Consider the following 17,546-nt stretch of genomic DNA (forward strand, 5'->3'; position numbering starts at 1 on the left):
CTAAATTTTCTTCACTAGAGATGCTAATTTAAGAAAAAACTATTCCTAAAGTTTTGAAAATAGAACATGACTTTAATGTACTTCGTGGATGTTTAGAATAATGGTGTTGTAATGCTTTACCTGTGGTCATGGTTGAGATTAATCAGTCTTCAAGAATTTAGTATCTTCTAATGAGTATTCAATTTTTTATTAGGTGTACGTTTCCTAGGAATTAGTAACATATAATGGGGGAAAAAATTTGTGAGGGAGCATAATTACTAAAATAGATTGGCAAAATCAGTTTTCCTTGTCTAGATGGCTAGGGGAGGGGAAATAAACATTCCTAGATAAATTAGCATAAGTTTAAAATTTCTTCTGATACAATATATAAAATTTACTAGTTCTTATCAGGAAAAATCCTTACGAAGCACAGATATTTTCATTAGACTGCTTTTGTCATATCCATCTTATCAACACTTATTTTTAAAAATCATATATAGTTGCTTAACACAGTTGAAGAAACTACAAAAGATGTATCTGGTCTCCATTCTAAACTGGATCGTAAGAAGGCAGTTGATCAGCACAATGCAGAAGCTCAGAATATTTTTGGCAAAAACCTGAATAGTCTGTTTGATAGTATGGAAGAATTAATTAAGGATGGCAGCACAAAACAAAAGGCCATGCTAGAAGTTCATAAAACCTTGTTTGGTAAGTTCAGGCATTTCTAATTCTAATCTTTGTGTGTTTAGTGTGAGACTAATTTCAAAACTGATAATTAAATATCATAAAAACTCAGGTGACAGTGTCAGTAGTCCCCTCCAATGCACACTATTTATTCAGACGGGATTAATGCCTTTGAATTAAAACAAATGTTAGTTGAGTTTTTTCTATAAAACTCATTACATACCTTGTTACATATCTTGGGTTTCCTTATTGAAATTTTCTGTGCATAAACATTCTCCAACTTTTTTTTTCTTTTGAGAATGTGTATTTTGAATGTTTGCTATGTTGTCAGAATATATGGGTATTATTTTTAACCATAACCATTGTTGTTATCTTCATTTAGGAAAGTAAGTATCCATTCGTTTATTATTAATTATTTTAAATTTATGTATGTATGTATGTATGTATGTATGTATGTATGGCTATGTTGGGTCTTCATTGCTGCGCACGGGCTTTCTCTAGTTGCGGCGAGCCGGGGCTACTCTTCATTGCTGTGTGTGGGCTTCTCATTGCGATGGCTTTTCTTATTGCGGAGCATGGGCTCTAGGCTCCTGGGCTTCAGTAGTTGTGGCACACGGGCTCAGTAGTTGTGGCTCGCAGGCTCAGTAGTTGTGGCTCGCGGGCTCTAGAGTGCAGGCTCAGTAGTTGTGGTGCACTGGCTGAGTTGCTCCCTGGCATGTGGGATCTTCCCAGACCAGGGCTCGAACCTGTGTTCCCTGCATTGGCAGGCGGATTCTTAACCACTGCGCCACTAGGGAAGTCCCCTATTTGTTTATTATTAAAGTATTGTCTTCACTATAGAAAAGTTGGAAGGTGCAGAAATGTAAAAAATTGTAAAAATCACCTAGATCTAGTCACTCTAAGCTAACCACTAAAAATTTTGTTTATTGATTTCTATTTCTCTTCTTTAACCTCTTTTATCTGCAGTAATATTGTGTATTACCTTCAATTAGAGATTAGTTTTTAGAATATTCTAACTCTTGATTTACACTGCGTTACAGTTTTGGGTCTGATACATCTACAGATGTGCCAAGTGCTTACTGAGTACTGCAGGAACGTATTTAATTTATATTTACAATAATTCCATGCTTATGTAGTGAGCCAGTTATTTTAAGCTTATTTGTTATTACAAATTTCCACAACAAGGATATAATTTTTCCAACCTCTTTGAAGGTTGTATTTGTATTTAAATATATTTATTGCCGAGTTTAAATCTTCTTTTTCTTTTTGGTATAGGTAACCTGCTGTCTTCCAGTGTCTCTGCATTAGACACGATTACTACAACAGCACTTGGATCTCTCACATCTATTCCAGAAAATGTGTCTACACTTGTTTCTCAGATTTCTAATATGATATTAAAAGAACAATCATTAGGAGCAGAAAGTAAAACTGTACTTCAGAAATTGATTGTTAGTAAATCTCTTATTTTTGAAGGGTTACATTTGATAAGTCTTCAAAACCAATGTTAACTGCTATTCTTTCATCTTAAGCTTTACTAGGCACAATGGTAAACATATCACTTTAAGAGAGTAGGTTTATATTTCTAAAGGCAAATCTCTTCACTTTTTTCTCCCAGAAAGATTAATTTCCAAACGTATATATACAACACAACTTTTGAAACTTCTTTCACTTACATCCTGTAACATAAAGAGTAGGAGTTAGTAAGCCTTTTAATAACTAGAAAGAGGAGGTTTAGCTTCACGTGAATTCAAGGGACCCATGACTTGTCAGCTGGCTCAGAAATTGGTCATTCATCTTTTCCTCAAGGGTCCTGGAATAGTCATGCTAATGTTACTCTGACCCAACCAGGAGATATTAGGTAGTTAATTTTAAAACTACAGAAATTCAGAAAAATGTGCAAGAAAAATGACTTACAGAATTTGGAGAACGTATATAATTTGTGGGGTCAGATATGTGTGATCAAGCCCTTCTGGCCTTTAACTGTGAGGCTGTTTTTCATAATTCTATAGAAGCCAGCCATCTAATTGCACAATGTTGTTTACCTTTTCCATACTTGATTTGTATATACCCTTTATTTTGTAATTGTATCATAGGAAGTTCTTAGTCATCTCACTCTTTTTTCTTTGTACAGGCTCGCTGCCTCCCTTTTTGAGTTTAACATTTGTTGAACATTTTCCAAGTTCAAATGTTCACTGACACTGCCTAAATTCAGTGCTTATGACATTTGGTAGATTTCTTCAGTCACCCAAATTTAACAAAGTTAAAAGATACTCTGTTGGTACTAACTTTTTGGAAATTGATTCATTTGCTAAATGGTAGTCTGTATTTATTGATGACTTCCTATCAAGCTATAAGCAAGCTTGAGTCTGAAGAGATGATTGCTGCTCCCACAGAATGAGTTGAAATTAGTATGCTCGCTCTTCTTTCAAAAGAAAACCAGTACCCTTTTAAGTATTTACTAATTATTTCTGTTATAGTTCCTCATGCTTGCCCTAGTAAAAGGAGCTTTGTTCTGAATTTTTTTCTTCTTTTTATAAAAATTCCCAATCTACAGTACTTTCTCAACTTTTCTATGTAACTTGACAAGAACAAGAACCTTGACAAATTCTTCTGATACAATAGGATACAACTCGTCAGGTCTTCAAATTTAAATACCTCCAGCCCAAAGCCTACTTTTGAAGACTATTTGGTTTCAGCATTTTTGACTTAGTAATCTAAACTTGTTTGAAATTTATTTCGTTAAAATATAGTTGTAGGTGTTTTTTTTTGCTTCCTTTGTTTGCAATGCTGAAATCTTACCAAATGACTGTCACTTTCCCCTCATCTGAATTCTTGACTTCTGTTGCAGTAGACTGTTAAAAATCTATTGTACATCAAGCGACAATTTTTGTAATTACTGTATGCAGGATTAAGTGATTTATGATGAATATAAACTCTAGTAATAAATAGGCTCTGTAGGGTATACAGAATAGAGAATGGATACTTAGGATTTTAATATGCATATGTTTAGTTAACACAGTATTTAAGATATTATGATTTAACCAGCCAGATTTATGGAAGTGAAAATATTCTTTTTAAAGAGTTGTTTGTTTATTTTCAAAACCAGAATGTACTTAAGAGTGACCTCCTCAGTTCACTGGAAACAGTTTTATCACCCACTGTGGTATCTATACTGGAAATCAATAGTCAACTAAAGCATATTTTCAAGACTTCATTGATACTGGCTAATAAGGTAACAAATATTCTTATTATCTCAAATTGTTGTTTAAGAAAGAAACTCTGTCTGTGGCCACATCTAGAGAGATGTCTACATGCAAAACCCATGGGTTGTGAGAAGGAATCTGGAAGAGGGAGGAGATAGGATGCTCTCTGCCATTGATGCGGTCAGCAGAATCATGGCGAAGAAAAATGAGAGGGAATGATCTTCAAGATAAATATCTAACTTCACATAGTAACATATATAGCGGTCTATCATATGGTGGGTAAGGAAGATATACATATGAACGTATGCCCATATATGTATGCATAAATGCCTCAACATGGATAATAAAAAACCTCTGAAAGTGTTTAGAAACGGTAGCAATCATCTCTCAGAGGTGGGAGTGGGACTGGGTGGGGTTCTAGGGACTGAAGGGGAAAGGGACTATTCTCTGCATACTGTTTTCTACCTTTTCTATTTTGTATGTATTCAAAAAAATAAAAGTAAATAAATGAATTTAAAACATTTTTAACTTAAGAAAAGAAATTAATTTTTTTAACATCTTTATTGGAGTATAATTGCTTTACAATGGTGTGTTAGTCTCTGCTATATAACAAAGTGAATCAGCTATATGTATACATATATCCCCATATCTCCTCCCTCTTGCGTCTCCCTCCCACCCTCCCTATCCCACCCCTCTAGGTGGACACAAAGCACCAAGCTGATCTCCCTGTGCTATGTGGTTGCTTCCCGCTAGCTATCTCTTTACATTTGGTAGTGTATATATGTCCATGCCACTCTCTCACTTCGTCCCAGCTTACCCTTCCCACTCCCCATGTCCTCAAGTCCATTCTCTATGTCTGCGTCTTTATTCCTGTCCTGCCCCTAGGTCCTTCAGAACCATTTTTTTTCTTTTTTTTTTAGATTCCATATATATGTGTTAGCATATGGTATTTGTTTTTCTCTTTCTGACTTACTTCACTCTGTATGATAGACTCCAGGTCCATCCACCTCACTACAAATAACTCAATTTCGTTTCTTTTTATGACTGAGTAATATTCCATTGTATATATGTGCCACATCTTTATCCATTCATCTGTCGATGGACACTTAGGTTGCTTCCATGTCCTGGCTATTGTAAATAGAGCTGCAGTGAACATTGTGGTACATGTATCTTTTTGAATTATGGTTTTCTCAGGTTATATGCCCAGTAGTGGGATTGCTGGGTCATATGGTAGTTCTATTTTTAGTTTTTTAAGGAACCTCCATACTGTTCTCCATAGTGGCTGTATCAATTTACATTCCCACCAACAGTGCCAGAGGGTTCCCTTTTCTCCACACCCTCTCCAGCATTTATTGTCTGTAGATTTTTGATGATGGCCATTCTGACTGGTGTGAGGTGACCCAAGATATGATCTATCCTGGAGAATGTTCCATGAGCACTTGAGAAGAAAGTGTATTCTGTTGTTTTGGATGGAATGTCCTATAAATATCAATTAAGTCCATCTTGTTTAATGTATCATTTAAAACTTGTGTTTCCTTATTTATTTTCATCTTGGATGATCTGTCCATTGGTGAAAGTGGTGTTAAAGTCCCCTACTATGGTTGTGTTACTGTCGATTTCCCCTTTTATGGCTGTTAGCATTTGCCTTATGTATTGAGGTGCTCTATGTTGGGTGCATAAATATTTACAATTGTTTTATCTTCTTGGATTCATCCCTTGATCATTATGTAGTGTCCTTCTTTGTCTCTTGTAAATAGTCTTTATTTTAAAGTCTATTTTGTCTGATATGAGAATTGCTATCCAGCTTTCATTTAATTTCCATTTGCATGGAATATCTTTTTTCCATCCCCTCACTTTCAGTCTGTATGTGTCCCTAGGTCTGAAGTGGGTCTCTTGTAGACAGCATATATGCAGGTCTTGTTTTTGTATCCATTCAGCCAGTCTGTGCCTTTTGGTTGGAGCATTTAATCCATTTACATTTAAGGTAGTTATGGATATGTATGTTCCTATTATCATTTTCTTAATTGTCCTGGGTTTGTTATTGTAGGTCTTTTCCTTCTCTTGTTTTTCCTGCCTTGGGAAGTTCCTTTAGCATTTGTTGTAAAGCTGGTTTGGTGGTGCTGAATTCTCTTAGCTTTTGCGTGTCTGAAAAGGTTTTAATTTCTCTGTTGAATCTGAATGAGATCCTTGCTGGGTAGAGTATTCTTAGTTGTAGGTTTTTCCCTTTCATCACTTTAAATATGTCCTGCAACTCCCTTCGGGCTTGCAGAGTTTCTGCTGAAAGATCGGCTGTTAACCTTATGGAGATTCCCTTGTATGTTATTTGTTGTTTTTCCCTTGCTGCTTTTAATATTTTTTCTTTGTATTTAATTTTTGATCATTTGATTAATATGTGGCTTGGCATGTTTCTCCTTGGATTTATTCTGTATGGGACTTTCTGTGCTTCCTGGACTTGACTGACTATTTCCTTCCTGTATTAGGGAAGTTTTCAGCTGTAATCTCTACAGATATTTTCTCAGCCCCTTTCTTTTTCTCTTCTTCTTCTGGGACCCCTATGATTCAAATGTTGGTGTGTTTAGTGTTGTCCCAGAGGTCTCTGAGACTGTTCTCAGTTCTTTTCATTCTTTTTTCTGCTCTGCGGTAGTTATTCCCACTATTTTATCTTCCAGGTCACTTATCTGTTCTTCTGCCTCAGTTATTCTGCTACTGATTCCTTGTAGAGAATTTTTAATTTCATTTATTGTGAAATTTCATTTATTGTGTTGTTCATCATTGTTTGTTTGCTTTTTAGTTCTTCTGGGTCCTTGTTAAACGTTTCTTGTATTGTCTCCATTCTATTTCCAAGATTTTGGATCTTCTTTACTATCATTATTCTGAATTCTTTTTCAGGTATACTGGCTACTTCCTCTTCATTTGTTTGGTCTGGTGGGTTTTTACCTTGCTCCTCCATCTGCTGTGTGTTTCTCTGTCTTCTCATTTTGCTTAACTTACTGTGTTTGGGGTCTGCTTTTTGCAGGCTGCAAGTTCCTATTTCCCATTGGTTTTGGTGTCTGCCCCCAGTGGCTAAGATTGGTTCAGTGGGTTGTGTAGGCTTCCTGGTGGAGGGGACTGGTGCCTGTGTTCTGGTGGATGAGGCTGGATCTTGTCTTTCTGGTGGGTAGGACCACGTTTGGTGGTGTGTTTTGGGGTGTTTGTGACCTTATTATGATTTTAGGCAGCCTCTCTGCTAATGAGTGGGGTTGTGTTCCTGTCTTGCTAGTTGTTTGACATAGGGAGTCCAGCACTGTAGCTTGCTGGTCGTTGAGTGGACCTGGGTCTTTCTTAGCGTTGAGATGGAGATCTCTGGGAGAGCTTTCACCATTTGGTATTACGTGGAGCCGGGAGGTCTCTGGTGGACCAATGTCCTGAAGTTGGCTCTCCCACCTTAGAGGCACAGGCCTGACACCCAGCCGGAGCACCAAGACCCTGTCAGCCGCACAACTTTTGGGAAGTCTGAGGTCTTGTGCCAGCGTTCATTAGGTGTTCTGTAGGAGTTGTTCCACATGTAGATGTATTTCTGATGTATTTGTGGGGAGGAAGGTGATCTCCACATCTTACTCCTCCGCCATCTGGAAGGTCTCCACGAAATTAATTTTTTTTTTTCTTCAAAGATAGAAGATCAGAAGAAGGAAATGGATGGCCTTCTCAGTACACTGTGTAGCAATCTACATGAACTAAAAGAAGATACAGTTTCTTCCTTGGCTGAAACACAGAAGCTTTGTGAAAACTTAACTGAAGACCTGAAGACAATAAAGAAAATCCATTCACAGGTATCTTATTTAGGTGATTTAAGGAGTGTAAAAAGAAAGTATTATGATCTTTAACTTGATAATCCCTGTTACAGACTCAAAGCTATATAACTAAATTAGAATCCTGAAAATACCATAGCCACTTTTGCTTACAACAGTAATTAATGTGAAATAATTGAGAGTATTTCTCTTGATCAGTTAATATTTGATGATTTGCTACATGTAGAGCCCTATGCTAAAGCACAATAAAACATAATAGTCCTTTCCTCACATCAAGAAGAAAGATGAACTGCAGAAATATACCATCAGGGGTACAGTTAGAAGGAAATGGTCATAGCATTTAAAATGAACACGTATCTACATTTTAACTTGATAATTTTTGTTGTTGTTGTTTTTACTGTAACATGGATAGTTACTCTCTTTCGCAAACTATTCCCTGCTTTCTTCTACTATTTTTGTCTCATCAGTATCAGGCATTTAAATTGTAGTAAATTGATACAATTCTTTTTTGTTTTTTTTTTTTTTTGGCGGTACGCAGGCCTCTCACTGTCGCGGCCTCTCCCGTTGAGGAGCACAGGCTCCGGACACGCAGGCTCAGTGGCCATGGCTCACGGGCCCAGCCGCTCCGCGGCATGTGGGATCTTCCCGGATCAGGGCACGAACCCGTGTCCCCTGCATAGGCAGGCGGACTCTCAACCACTGCGCCACCAGGAAAGCCCTGATACAATTCTTAATTTTTATTGATAAATGTAATTTATGACTTGCTCCATGTAAACTATTCCTCAGTATATGATGCTTTAAATCAAAACCAAACCTTCAAGCCAGGCAAGTCATAATCTATAAATATCAGATATATGGAAAATAATTTCTGGTATTCTTAAGCCCTTAGTTATAAATTCTGAAGTTCTGTTAAATGAGGCTATTACTACATGACAGAACCCTTTGGTCAGTGAAACTGTTGACATGGTTTAGTGACCAGTAAAGAATTCTTTGTTTTGGAAAGTGAGGGAAAGGGAATTCATATCCATGTCACCTGAAATGAGAAGGGAAATACACCTAAGGTTTTTAGATAAGAATTAAAGCAACTTTAGCTTTCTGTCCCTGGACACCGCCAAACAAGCATTGTTAAAGTCTCCCCTCTCCAGGGCCCTCATGTCTAAGTCAGAGTCACCCGAAGAGCCCGAACAGCTGCGGAAGCTCTTCATCGGAGGCTTGACTTTGAAACAACTGATGAGTGCCTGAGGAGCCATTGTGAGCAGTCGGGAGTGTGCACAGACTGTGTGGTAATGAGGGATCCAAGCACCAGGCACTCCAGAGGCTTTCGGGTTGTCATGTATGCCACTGTGGAAGAGGTGGGTGTGGCCATGAAGGCAAGGCCACACAAGGTGGATGGAAGAGTTGGGGAACCAAAGAGGGCCGTCTCAAGAGAAGATTCTCAAAGACCTGGTGCCCACTTAACTGTGAAAAAGATTTTTGTTGGTGGCATTAAAGAAGACACTGAAGAACATCACCTAAGAGATTATTTTGAACAGTACGAAAGTGATTGAAATCATGATTGACCAAGGCAGTGGCAAAAAGAGAGGCTTTGCTTTCGTAACCTTTGATGACCATGACTCCGTAGACAGGATTGTCATTCAGAAATACCATACTGAATGGCCACAACTGTGAAGTAAGGAAAGCCCTATCTCAGCTAGAGATGGCTAGTGCCTCATCTAGCCAAAGAGGTCGAAGTGGTTCTGGAAGCTTTGGTGGTGGTCGTGGAGGGGGTTTTTGTGGGAATGACAGCTTTGGTCATGGAGGAAACTTCAGTGGTTGAGCTGGCTTTGGTGGCAGCCGCGATGGTGGTGGCTATGGTGGCAGTGGGGATGGCTATAAAGGATTTGGTAATGATGGGAGCACTTTTGGAGGTGGCGGAGGCTACAACGATTTTGGCAGTTACAACAATCTTCAAATTTTGAACCCATAAAAGGAGGAAACTTTGGAGGCAGAAGTGCTGGCCCCTATGGTGATGGAAGTCAGTACTTCGCCAAACCATGAAACCAAGGTGGCTATGGCTGTTCCAGCAGCAGCAGGAGCTATGGCAGTGGCAGGAGGTTGTAATTACTGCCAGGAAACAAAGCTTAGCAGGAGAGGAGAGCCAGGGAAGTGACAGGGAAGCTACGGGGTCAACAGATTTGTGAATTCAGTGAAGCACAGTGGTGGCAGGGCCTAGCTGCTACAAAGAAGACATGTTTTAGACAATACTCGTATATGGGCAAAAAAAGCTCAAGGACTGTGCATTTGTGACTAATTGTATAACAGGCTGTTTTAGTTTCTGTTCTGTGGAAAGTGTAAAGCATTCCAACAGAGCGTTTTAATGTAGATTTTTTTTTGCACCCATGCTGTTGGTTGCTAAATGTAATAGTCTGATCATGACACTGAATAAACATGTCTTTTTTTTTTTTTTTTAGTGGTACGCAGGCCTCTCACTGTTGTGGCCTCTTCCATCGCGGAGCACAGGATCCGGACGCGCAGGGTCAGCAGCCATGGCTCACGGGCCCAGCCGCTCCGCGGCATGTGCGATCCTCCTGGACCGGGGCACGAACCCGCGTCCTCTGCATCGGCAGGCAGATTCCCAACCACTGCGCCACCAGGGAAGCCCTAAACATGTCTTTTAAAATGTGCTGTATGAAGTTAGTCTACTCTGAAGCCATCTTGATAAACTACACCAACAGTGTGAAGTTACAATTTCTTCATGGTGATGCCAGGTTCCAAATTTATTTACAACCTGCTTGTGTGGAGAAGACATTGTCTTCAGAAACCTTGGTGTAGTTGAACAGACAGTTACTGTGTTGTGACCTGGAGTTCACAGTTTAAAGGGTCACCCAGGGCTTCCCTGGTGGCACAGTGGTTGAGAGTCCGCCTGCTGATGCAGGGGACACGGGTTCGTGCCCTGGTCTGGGAAGATCCCACCTGCCGTGGAGCGGCTGGGCCCGTGAGCCATGGCCGCTGAGCCTGCGCGTCCGGAGCCTGTGCTCTGCAACGGGAGAGGCCACAACAGTGAGAGGCCCGCGTACCGCAAAAAAAAAAAAAAAAAAAGTCACCCAAGCAAAGGAGTTTTTTGGATATATGATTGTTGGCACATCCTATGCAATATATCTAAATTGAATTATGGTACCAGATAAAGTTCTAGATGGGAATGAAGCTTGTGTATCATCCATTATCATGTGTAATCAATAAATGATTTAATACCCTCTTGAGGGAATTCCCTGGCATTCCAGTGGTTAGGACTCGGTGCTTTCACTGCCATGGCCCGGTTCATTCCCTGGTGGGGAAACTAAGATCCCGCAGGCTGCACAGCACGGCCGAAGAAACAACGAAACAAAACCCTCTTGAATGGAATGAAAAAAAAAAGATAGCAACTTTAAAATAAGATTATTTGTTTCCCTAATTGATAAGCATGAACCTTTTCAGACAAAAGGTTAATATTGGGAATTAGTAAAAATGATAGTTAACATTTATTGAGCAACTCACTATGTGTTTATTCCTCCCACCAATATAGATACAGGTTCTATTACTAGCCTAGTTTTCTAATGAGGGAACTGAGGCCGCAAGAGCATCTTACAATAGTTAGATCCCCTTATAGCCATAGTGGTGATGATACTGCCTGAAAGGCATCCATTCTTGAGGGGCTCTTCTATATGTTTCTAGAACATATTCTTGCTGTTTGAAATTGCAACAAGTTTACCTTAAACCTGCCTAGATCTTTTTAGGTATGTAGATCAGCTTTTTATTAATTAGCTGTTTTGAAATGTTTAAAATTGGCAAGCAACTGTTTAAAAACAAACAAAACGGGACTTCCCTGGTGGTCCAGTGGTAAAGAATCCACCTTACAATGCGGGGGATGCGGGTTCAATCCCTGGTCAGGGACCTGGGATCCTGCATGCTGCGGGGCAACTAAGCCCGTGCACTGCAACTACTGAGCTCATGCACCTTAACTAGGGAGCCTGCGTGCCACAAGCTACAGAGCCCACATGCTCTGGAGCTGTTGCACCACAACTAGAGAGAAGCCTGCATGCTGCAAGGAAGAGTCCACACGCCACAATGAAAGATCCTGCATACCTCAACGAAGATTCTACATGCCGCAACTAAGACCCGACACAACCAAAAAAAAAAAAAGTGCTCTTAAAAACATCCTAATATTTAAAAAAAAATTAGAAAAAAACCCACCTATGCCGTGAAAAGTATTTTAGCATGAGTGGTTTGACTTCCCTGGCTTAAAGGAAGCAAGTTTACTAACTGAGCTATTTCTGAGATATTCTAGAACTTGAGGTTAGTGCTCACAAACCAATGATGTAAACTCTGAACACCTGGTTACTTGTAGATAAATCTGAAAATACCTGCATTTCCCTCTACTTTGAGATTAGTAAAAATACTGACACTCTATTCATAATCAAAGTGTTAGATGTATATTGTCAGCTGATGTGTTATTCAGAAATGTGTTTAAAGATCCCAAGTATGAGAAAAGGTGAAGCTCTATTTATTTATTTATTTGGCCACACCTCGAGGCTTGCGGGATCTTAGTTCCCCAACCAGGGATTGAACCCGCACCCTTGGCAGTGAAAGCACAGAGTCCCAACACTGAACTTGTCAGGGAATTCCCTCTATTTACATTTTATTAATATGATCCAACTAAGTTCTGTAAAATGTTTCAGCTCTATTAACTGATAATATTTTTGGACTTCTTGACCCATTAGATTTTCAGCATTACTTTGTCTTCTAGTAGTGTTATCAGTTCAGAAGCAACTATGTATATCTGTCAAAGTGGTTCTCAAACACAATGTGACGTTTTGGTGTATTTGGTTAGTTTTTAGGTATTTGGAAAGTAACTTGTTACTTATAGTTAAAATATGACAGTTTGCTAATTATTTACTTTTTTAAAAAATACCTGTAATATTACTATCCTTTTAATATCACTTCCACAAATCTCCTGTATGTGAGAGAGATGGAGTTAAAGATCTCTTGTCAGGAATTTTTATGATTCTCTCCTATGGGAAAATACTTTATATCAGTATAGAAAAAAAGTTTAACTGTTATAATTTCAGTCTTTTCCTTCCCCACACCTTTCTTACAGGAACTTTGCCAGTTAATCAATCTTTGGAAGGAGAGATTCTGTGCTTTGGAAGAAAAGTGTGAAAACATGTGGAAACCACTTAGCAGTGTTCAAGAAAATACAGAGCAGTAAGATGTTTTAAATTTTTTTTAATATATCTTTTCTGAATAAGTTGCAGTCTTTATAATCTCCACTTTCCCCCAAATACTTCAGTGTGTATCCTAAAAACATAAGCTACTATCTTATATAATAATTATTTTATTTAAAAAAATTTTTTTATTTTAAAATTTTTTTGGAGTATTGTTGATTTACAATGTTGTGTTAGCTTCAGGTGTACAGCAAAGTGAATCATTTATACATATGCATGTATCTGTTCTTTTTTAGATTCTTTTCCCATGCAGGTTATTACAGAATATTGAGTAGAGTTCCCTGTACTATATAGTAGGTCCTTATTAGTTATCTATTATAACAGTTATTTTAAATTAGAAAATTAATATTGAGAACTACTGTTATCTAATATACAGACCTAATTCAAATTTTGCCAATTCTCTCACTAATGTTCTTTATAAGAAACGAAAAAGATTTTCCTCCTGGTCCAGGATTTAATTCAGGATCACACATTGCATTTAATTGTCATGTCTCTTGAGTCTCCTTTAATCTGGAGCAGTTCCTTAGTTTTTTTTTTTCTTTTTTTTTTTTTTAGTTCCTTAGTTTTTGTCTTTTATAGCCTTTTCTTTTTCAAAGAGCATAGAATATTTATTTAGTACAATGTCCCTCAGTTGGGGTTGGCTTTCATGATTAGTTGCAGTTGTCAAGAAAACCACAAAGGTGGTATGTTCTTAGTGCATCTCAGATATCAAGAGGTTTAACTTTGGTAATTTGGTTGTAATGTTGTCCTCTAGATTTCCTTTGCAATTAATAAAGAACATAAGGGGAGATACTTTGAAACTATATAAGTATCCTGTTCCTCTTAGAATCTATTGATATGTATTTCTGAAACAGTTATGATAGTGGTTATCAAATGATCTTTTTTTCTAATCCCATCATTCCTTCAACATTTGTTAGTTGGCATTCTACTGAGAGGAAGAATTTTCCCTTTTTCCTGCCATTTATTCTTTTTTTTTTAAATAAATTTATTTATTTTTGACTGTGTTGGGTCTTTGTTGCTGCATGCAGGCTTTCTCTAGTTGCAGCGAGCGGGGGCTACTCTTCCTTGCAATGCGTGGGCTTCTCATTGCAGTGGCTTCTCTTGTTGCGGAGCACAGGCTCTAGGCGCTCGCTTCAGTAGTTGTGGCACATGGGCTCAGTAGCTACAGCTTGCGGGCTCTAGAGCGCAGGCTCAGTAGCTGTAGTGCACGGGCTTAGTTGCTCCATGGCATGTGGGATCTTCCCAGACCAGGGCTTGAACCTGTGTCCCCTGCATTGGCAGGTGGATTCTCAACCACTGCACCACCAGGGAAGCCTCCTGCCATTTATTCTTATTCATTATTTATGTTAGCATGTGCTCATGCATTCTTTTATCCTCTGGGTATAGTCTACTATTATTTATTCTGATGTTCAAGTTATCCCAGTTTTGACTAGTGAGAGCCTCTTCAACTTGTCTCCTGTGTCCTTTTGATATGATCTGTCCTTTTTGAGCATTTTCTTACTTTCTGATATAGCAAGATATTCCAGGTATCTTGTACTTTCTCAGCCCCAGCTCTGAAATCATATTAATATAAACCAAGATCTGGGCACTAGGTGTTCTTATTGCTACTGTGGTGTCATTTCTTCTAAGGCTCCCAAGGTGGACATAGCTAGAAATACATGTGTGAATGTGTATATATATGTGCACTTAAATATCTTTCTTTTCTGTATTTGTGCTCCCTTTTCAGACAGAAACCTGGCTCTCATCCACAATATATCTACCTATTTGCTCAATTTTAGAATACACATTAAGTAATTTCACAATTTCTAACCCATATCCATGATGAAATATATACTGACTAATTAGAGTAGCGTTTGGCAAACTATGGCTGCTGAGTCGGATGTCTGCTACTTCAAGTAATTTTATTGGACACAGTCATGTTGGTTTACTCAATCTATTTGTTTATGTATTGCCTTTAGCTATCTTTGACTGCCTTTGCACTGCAAAGGTTACGTCAAAGACTATATACCTGTAAACCTAAAATATTTGCTATCTGGATTTCTAAGAAAAAGTTTTTAAGGAAAACTGATTCCTGCACTAGTGTTTAGTGTTGCTTTATAGCCTCATTGCTTGCCTGTCTCACATCCTTATCATATATTCCGATCAGCCTTATGTTTTCTTTTAGAAATTTTATAGTTTTATGTAAGATTTAAAGACATGATCTATTTTTAATTTTTTGTATAAGGTATGGGGTTTGTCAAGATTCAGTTTTTTGCCTATAGATATTCTAAACTAATGAGGATAAGGGTATTCTGATATTTACCCCTATTTTTGCCCATTAAATTGTTCCTTTCTGAAGTTCCAAACAGGTCTGCTGGCCACAAATGCTATTTTCCTCTGTCTGAGAATATCTTGACTTTCCTTTTATTCCTGAAAAATATTTTCACTGGCTAAAGAATTCCGGGTTGACAGGTCTTTTCTTTCAGCATGTGGAATATGTTGTTTCATTTCCTTTTGTTCTCCATGAGATGAGAAATCCAGTCATTTGAATCCATGTCATTCAAATGATTGTTCACCTATAGGCAGTTTCTCTGTAGCTGCTTTCAACATTTTTTCTTTGTCCTTAGTTTTTAGAAGTTTGATTATATTGTGTCTTTTTTTTTTTTATGCGGTACACAGGCCTCTCACTGTTGTGGCCTCTCCTGTTGCGGAGCACAGGCTCCAGACACGCAGGCTCAGCAGCCATGGCTCATGGGCCCAGCCACTCCACGGCATGTGGAATCTTCCCAGACTGGGGCAGGAACCCATGTCCCCTGCCTCGGCAGGCAGACTCTCAACCACTGCGCCACCAGGGAAGCCCCTGTATTGTGTCTTCTTATGTATTTCTTTGTGTTAATCCAATATGGGTTTGCTCAGCTTCTTGAATATGTAGACTTATGCCTTTCACCAAACTTGTAAATTTTCATCCATTCTTTCTTTTCTTTTTTTTTTTTAAACCAAGAATTGTTTTCCTGTTTTTTGGTGGCACTGCTTGGCTTGTGGGATCTTAGTTCCCTAACCAGGGATTTAACCCGGGCCACAGCAGTGAAAGCACTGAGTCCTAACCACTGGACCACCAGGGAACTCCCTTCATTATTTCTTTGAACATTTTTTCAGCCCTATATTTTTCTCCTCTGCTTCTAGAACTATGATGACACAAATGTTAGATCTTTTATTATGGTCCCATAGGTCTCTGAGGCGATAGATACTAGTCTATTTTCTCTTCGTTGATTGATTGAGTAAATCCTGTAATCTATCTTTGTCTTTATGTCCACTGACCCTTCCTTTGTCATCTCTAACCTAATATTGAACCCATTCAGTGAGGTGTTTTATTTCAGTTACTGGTTTTTTCAGTTTATAATTTTCATTTGCTTCTTTTTTCTTAAATCTCTTCTATTTCTTTGTTAAGATTCTTTCTTATTTATTTTTAGATGTGTTTTCTTTTTTTTTTTGGCTGTACCTCGCAGGCTGTGGGATCTTAGTTTCCCAACCATGGATTGAACCCAGGCCCTTGGCAGTGAGAGCATGGAATCTTAACCACTGGACCGCAAGGGAATTTCCTTTCGATGTGCGTTTTTTTTTTTTTTAATTTTTATTTTATTTAATTTTTCATACAGCAGGTTCTTATTAGTCATCAATTTTATAAACATCTCAGTGTATACATTTCAATGCAAATCGCCCAATTCATCACACCACCATCCCCAACCCCCCATGGCTTTCCCCCCTTGGTGTCCATACATTTGTTCTCTACATCTGTGTCTCAACTTCTGCCCAGCAAACCAGTTCATCTGTACCATTTTTCTAGGTTCTACATACATGCATTAATATACGATATTTGTTTTTCTCTTTCTGACTTACTACACTCTGTATGACAGTCTCTAGATCCATCCACGTCTTAACAAATGACCCAATTTCATTCCTTTCTATGGCTGAGTAATATTCCATTGTATACGTGTACCACAACTTCTTTATCCATTTGTCTGTCGATGGGCATTTAGGTTGCTTCCATGACCTGGCTGTTGTAAATAGTGCTGCAATGAATATTGGGGTGCATGTATCTTTTTGAATTATGGTTTTCTCTGGGTATATGCCCAGTAGTGGGATTGCTGGATCATATGGTAATTCTATTTTTAGTTTTTTAAGGAACCTCCATACTGTTCTCCATAGTGGCTGTATCAATTTATATTCCCACCAACAGTGCAAGAGGGTTCCCTTTTGTCCACACCCTCTCCAGCATTTGTTGTTTGTAAGTTTTCTGATGATGCCCATTCTAACTGGTGTGAGGTGATACCTCATTGTAGTTTTGATTTGCATTTCTCTAGTAACTAGTGATGTTGAGTAGCTTTTCATGTGCTTCTTGGCCATCTGTAAGTCTTCTTTGAGAAATGTCTATTTAGGTCTTCTGACCAATTTTGGATTGGGTTGTTTTTTAATATTGAGCTGCATGACCTGTTTATATATATTGCAGATTAATCCTTTGTCCATTGATTCATTTGCAAATATTTTCTCCCATTCTGAGGGTTGTCTTTTCGTCTTGTTTATGGTTTCCTTGGCTGTGCAAAAGCATTGAAGTTTCATTAGGTCCCATTTCTTTATTTTTGTTCTTATTTCCATTACTCTAGGAGGTGGATCAA

The 17,546-nt window shown here is 38.4% G+C and overlaps 1 protein-coding gene across 3 annotated transcripts in view; it reads left to right on the plus strand.

The window, feature by feature from the left end:
* The window catches only part of KIF11 (kinesin family member 11), a 50,080-nt gene that overhangs the window by 19,530 nt on the left and 13,004 nt on the right, over positions 1-17,546 (plus strand). For all 3 annotated transcript variants that reach the window (XR_004346308.1, XM_032609113.1, XM_032609114.1), the window contains 5 exons: positions 480-687; positions 1,939-2,111; positions 3,770-3,895; positions 7,517-7,675; positions 12,768-12,874. Coding sequence is in view for 2 of the 3 variants with exons in the window: in XM_032609113.1 (XP_032465004.1) it covers positions 480-687; positions 1,939-2,111; positions 3,770-3,895; positions 7,517-7,675; positions 12,768-12,874 (773 nt within the window). In the remaining variant the exon portion in view is untranslated. The remainder of the gene's footprint in view (positions 1-479; positions 688-1,938; positions 2,112-3,769; positions 3,896-7,516; positions 7,676-12,767; positions 12,875-17,546) is intronic.

The sequence above is a fragment of the Phocoena sinus genome, chromosome 16 (assembly GCF_008692025.1).
Source record: "Phocoena sinus isolate mPhoSin1 chromosome 16, mPhoSin1.pri, whole genome shotgun sequence".
NCBI lineage: Eukaryota > Metazoa > Chordata > Mammalia > Artiodactyla > Phocoenidae > Phocoena > Phocoena sinus.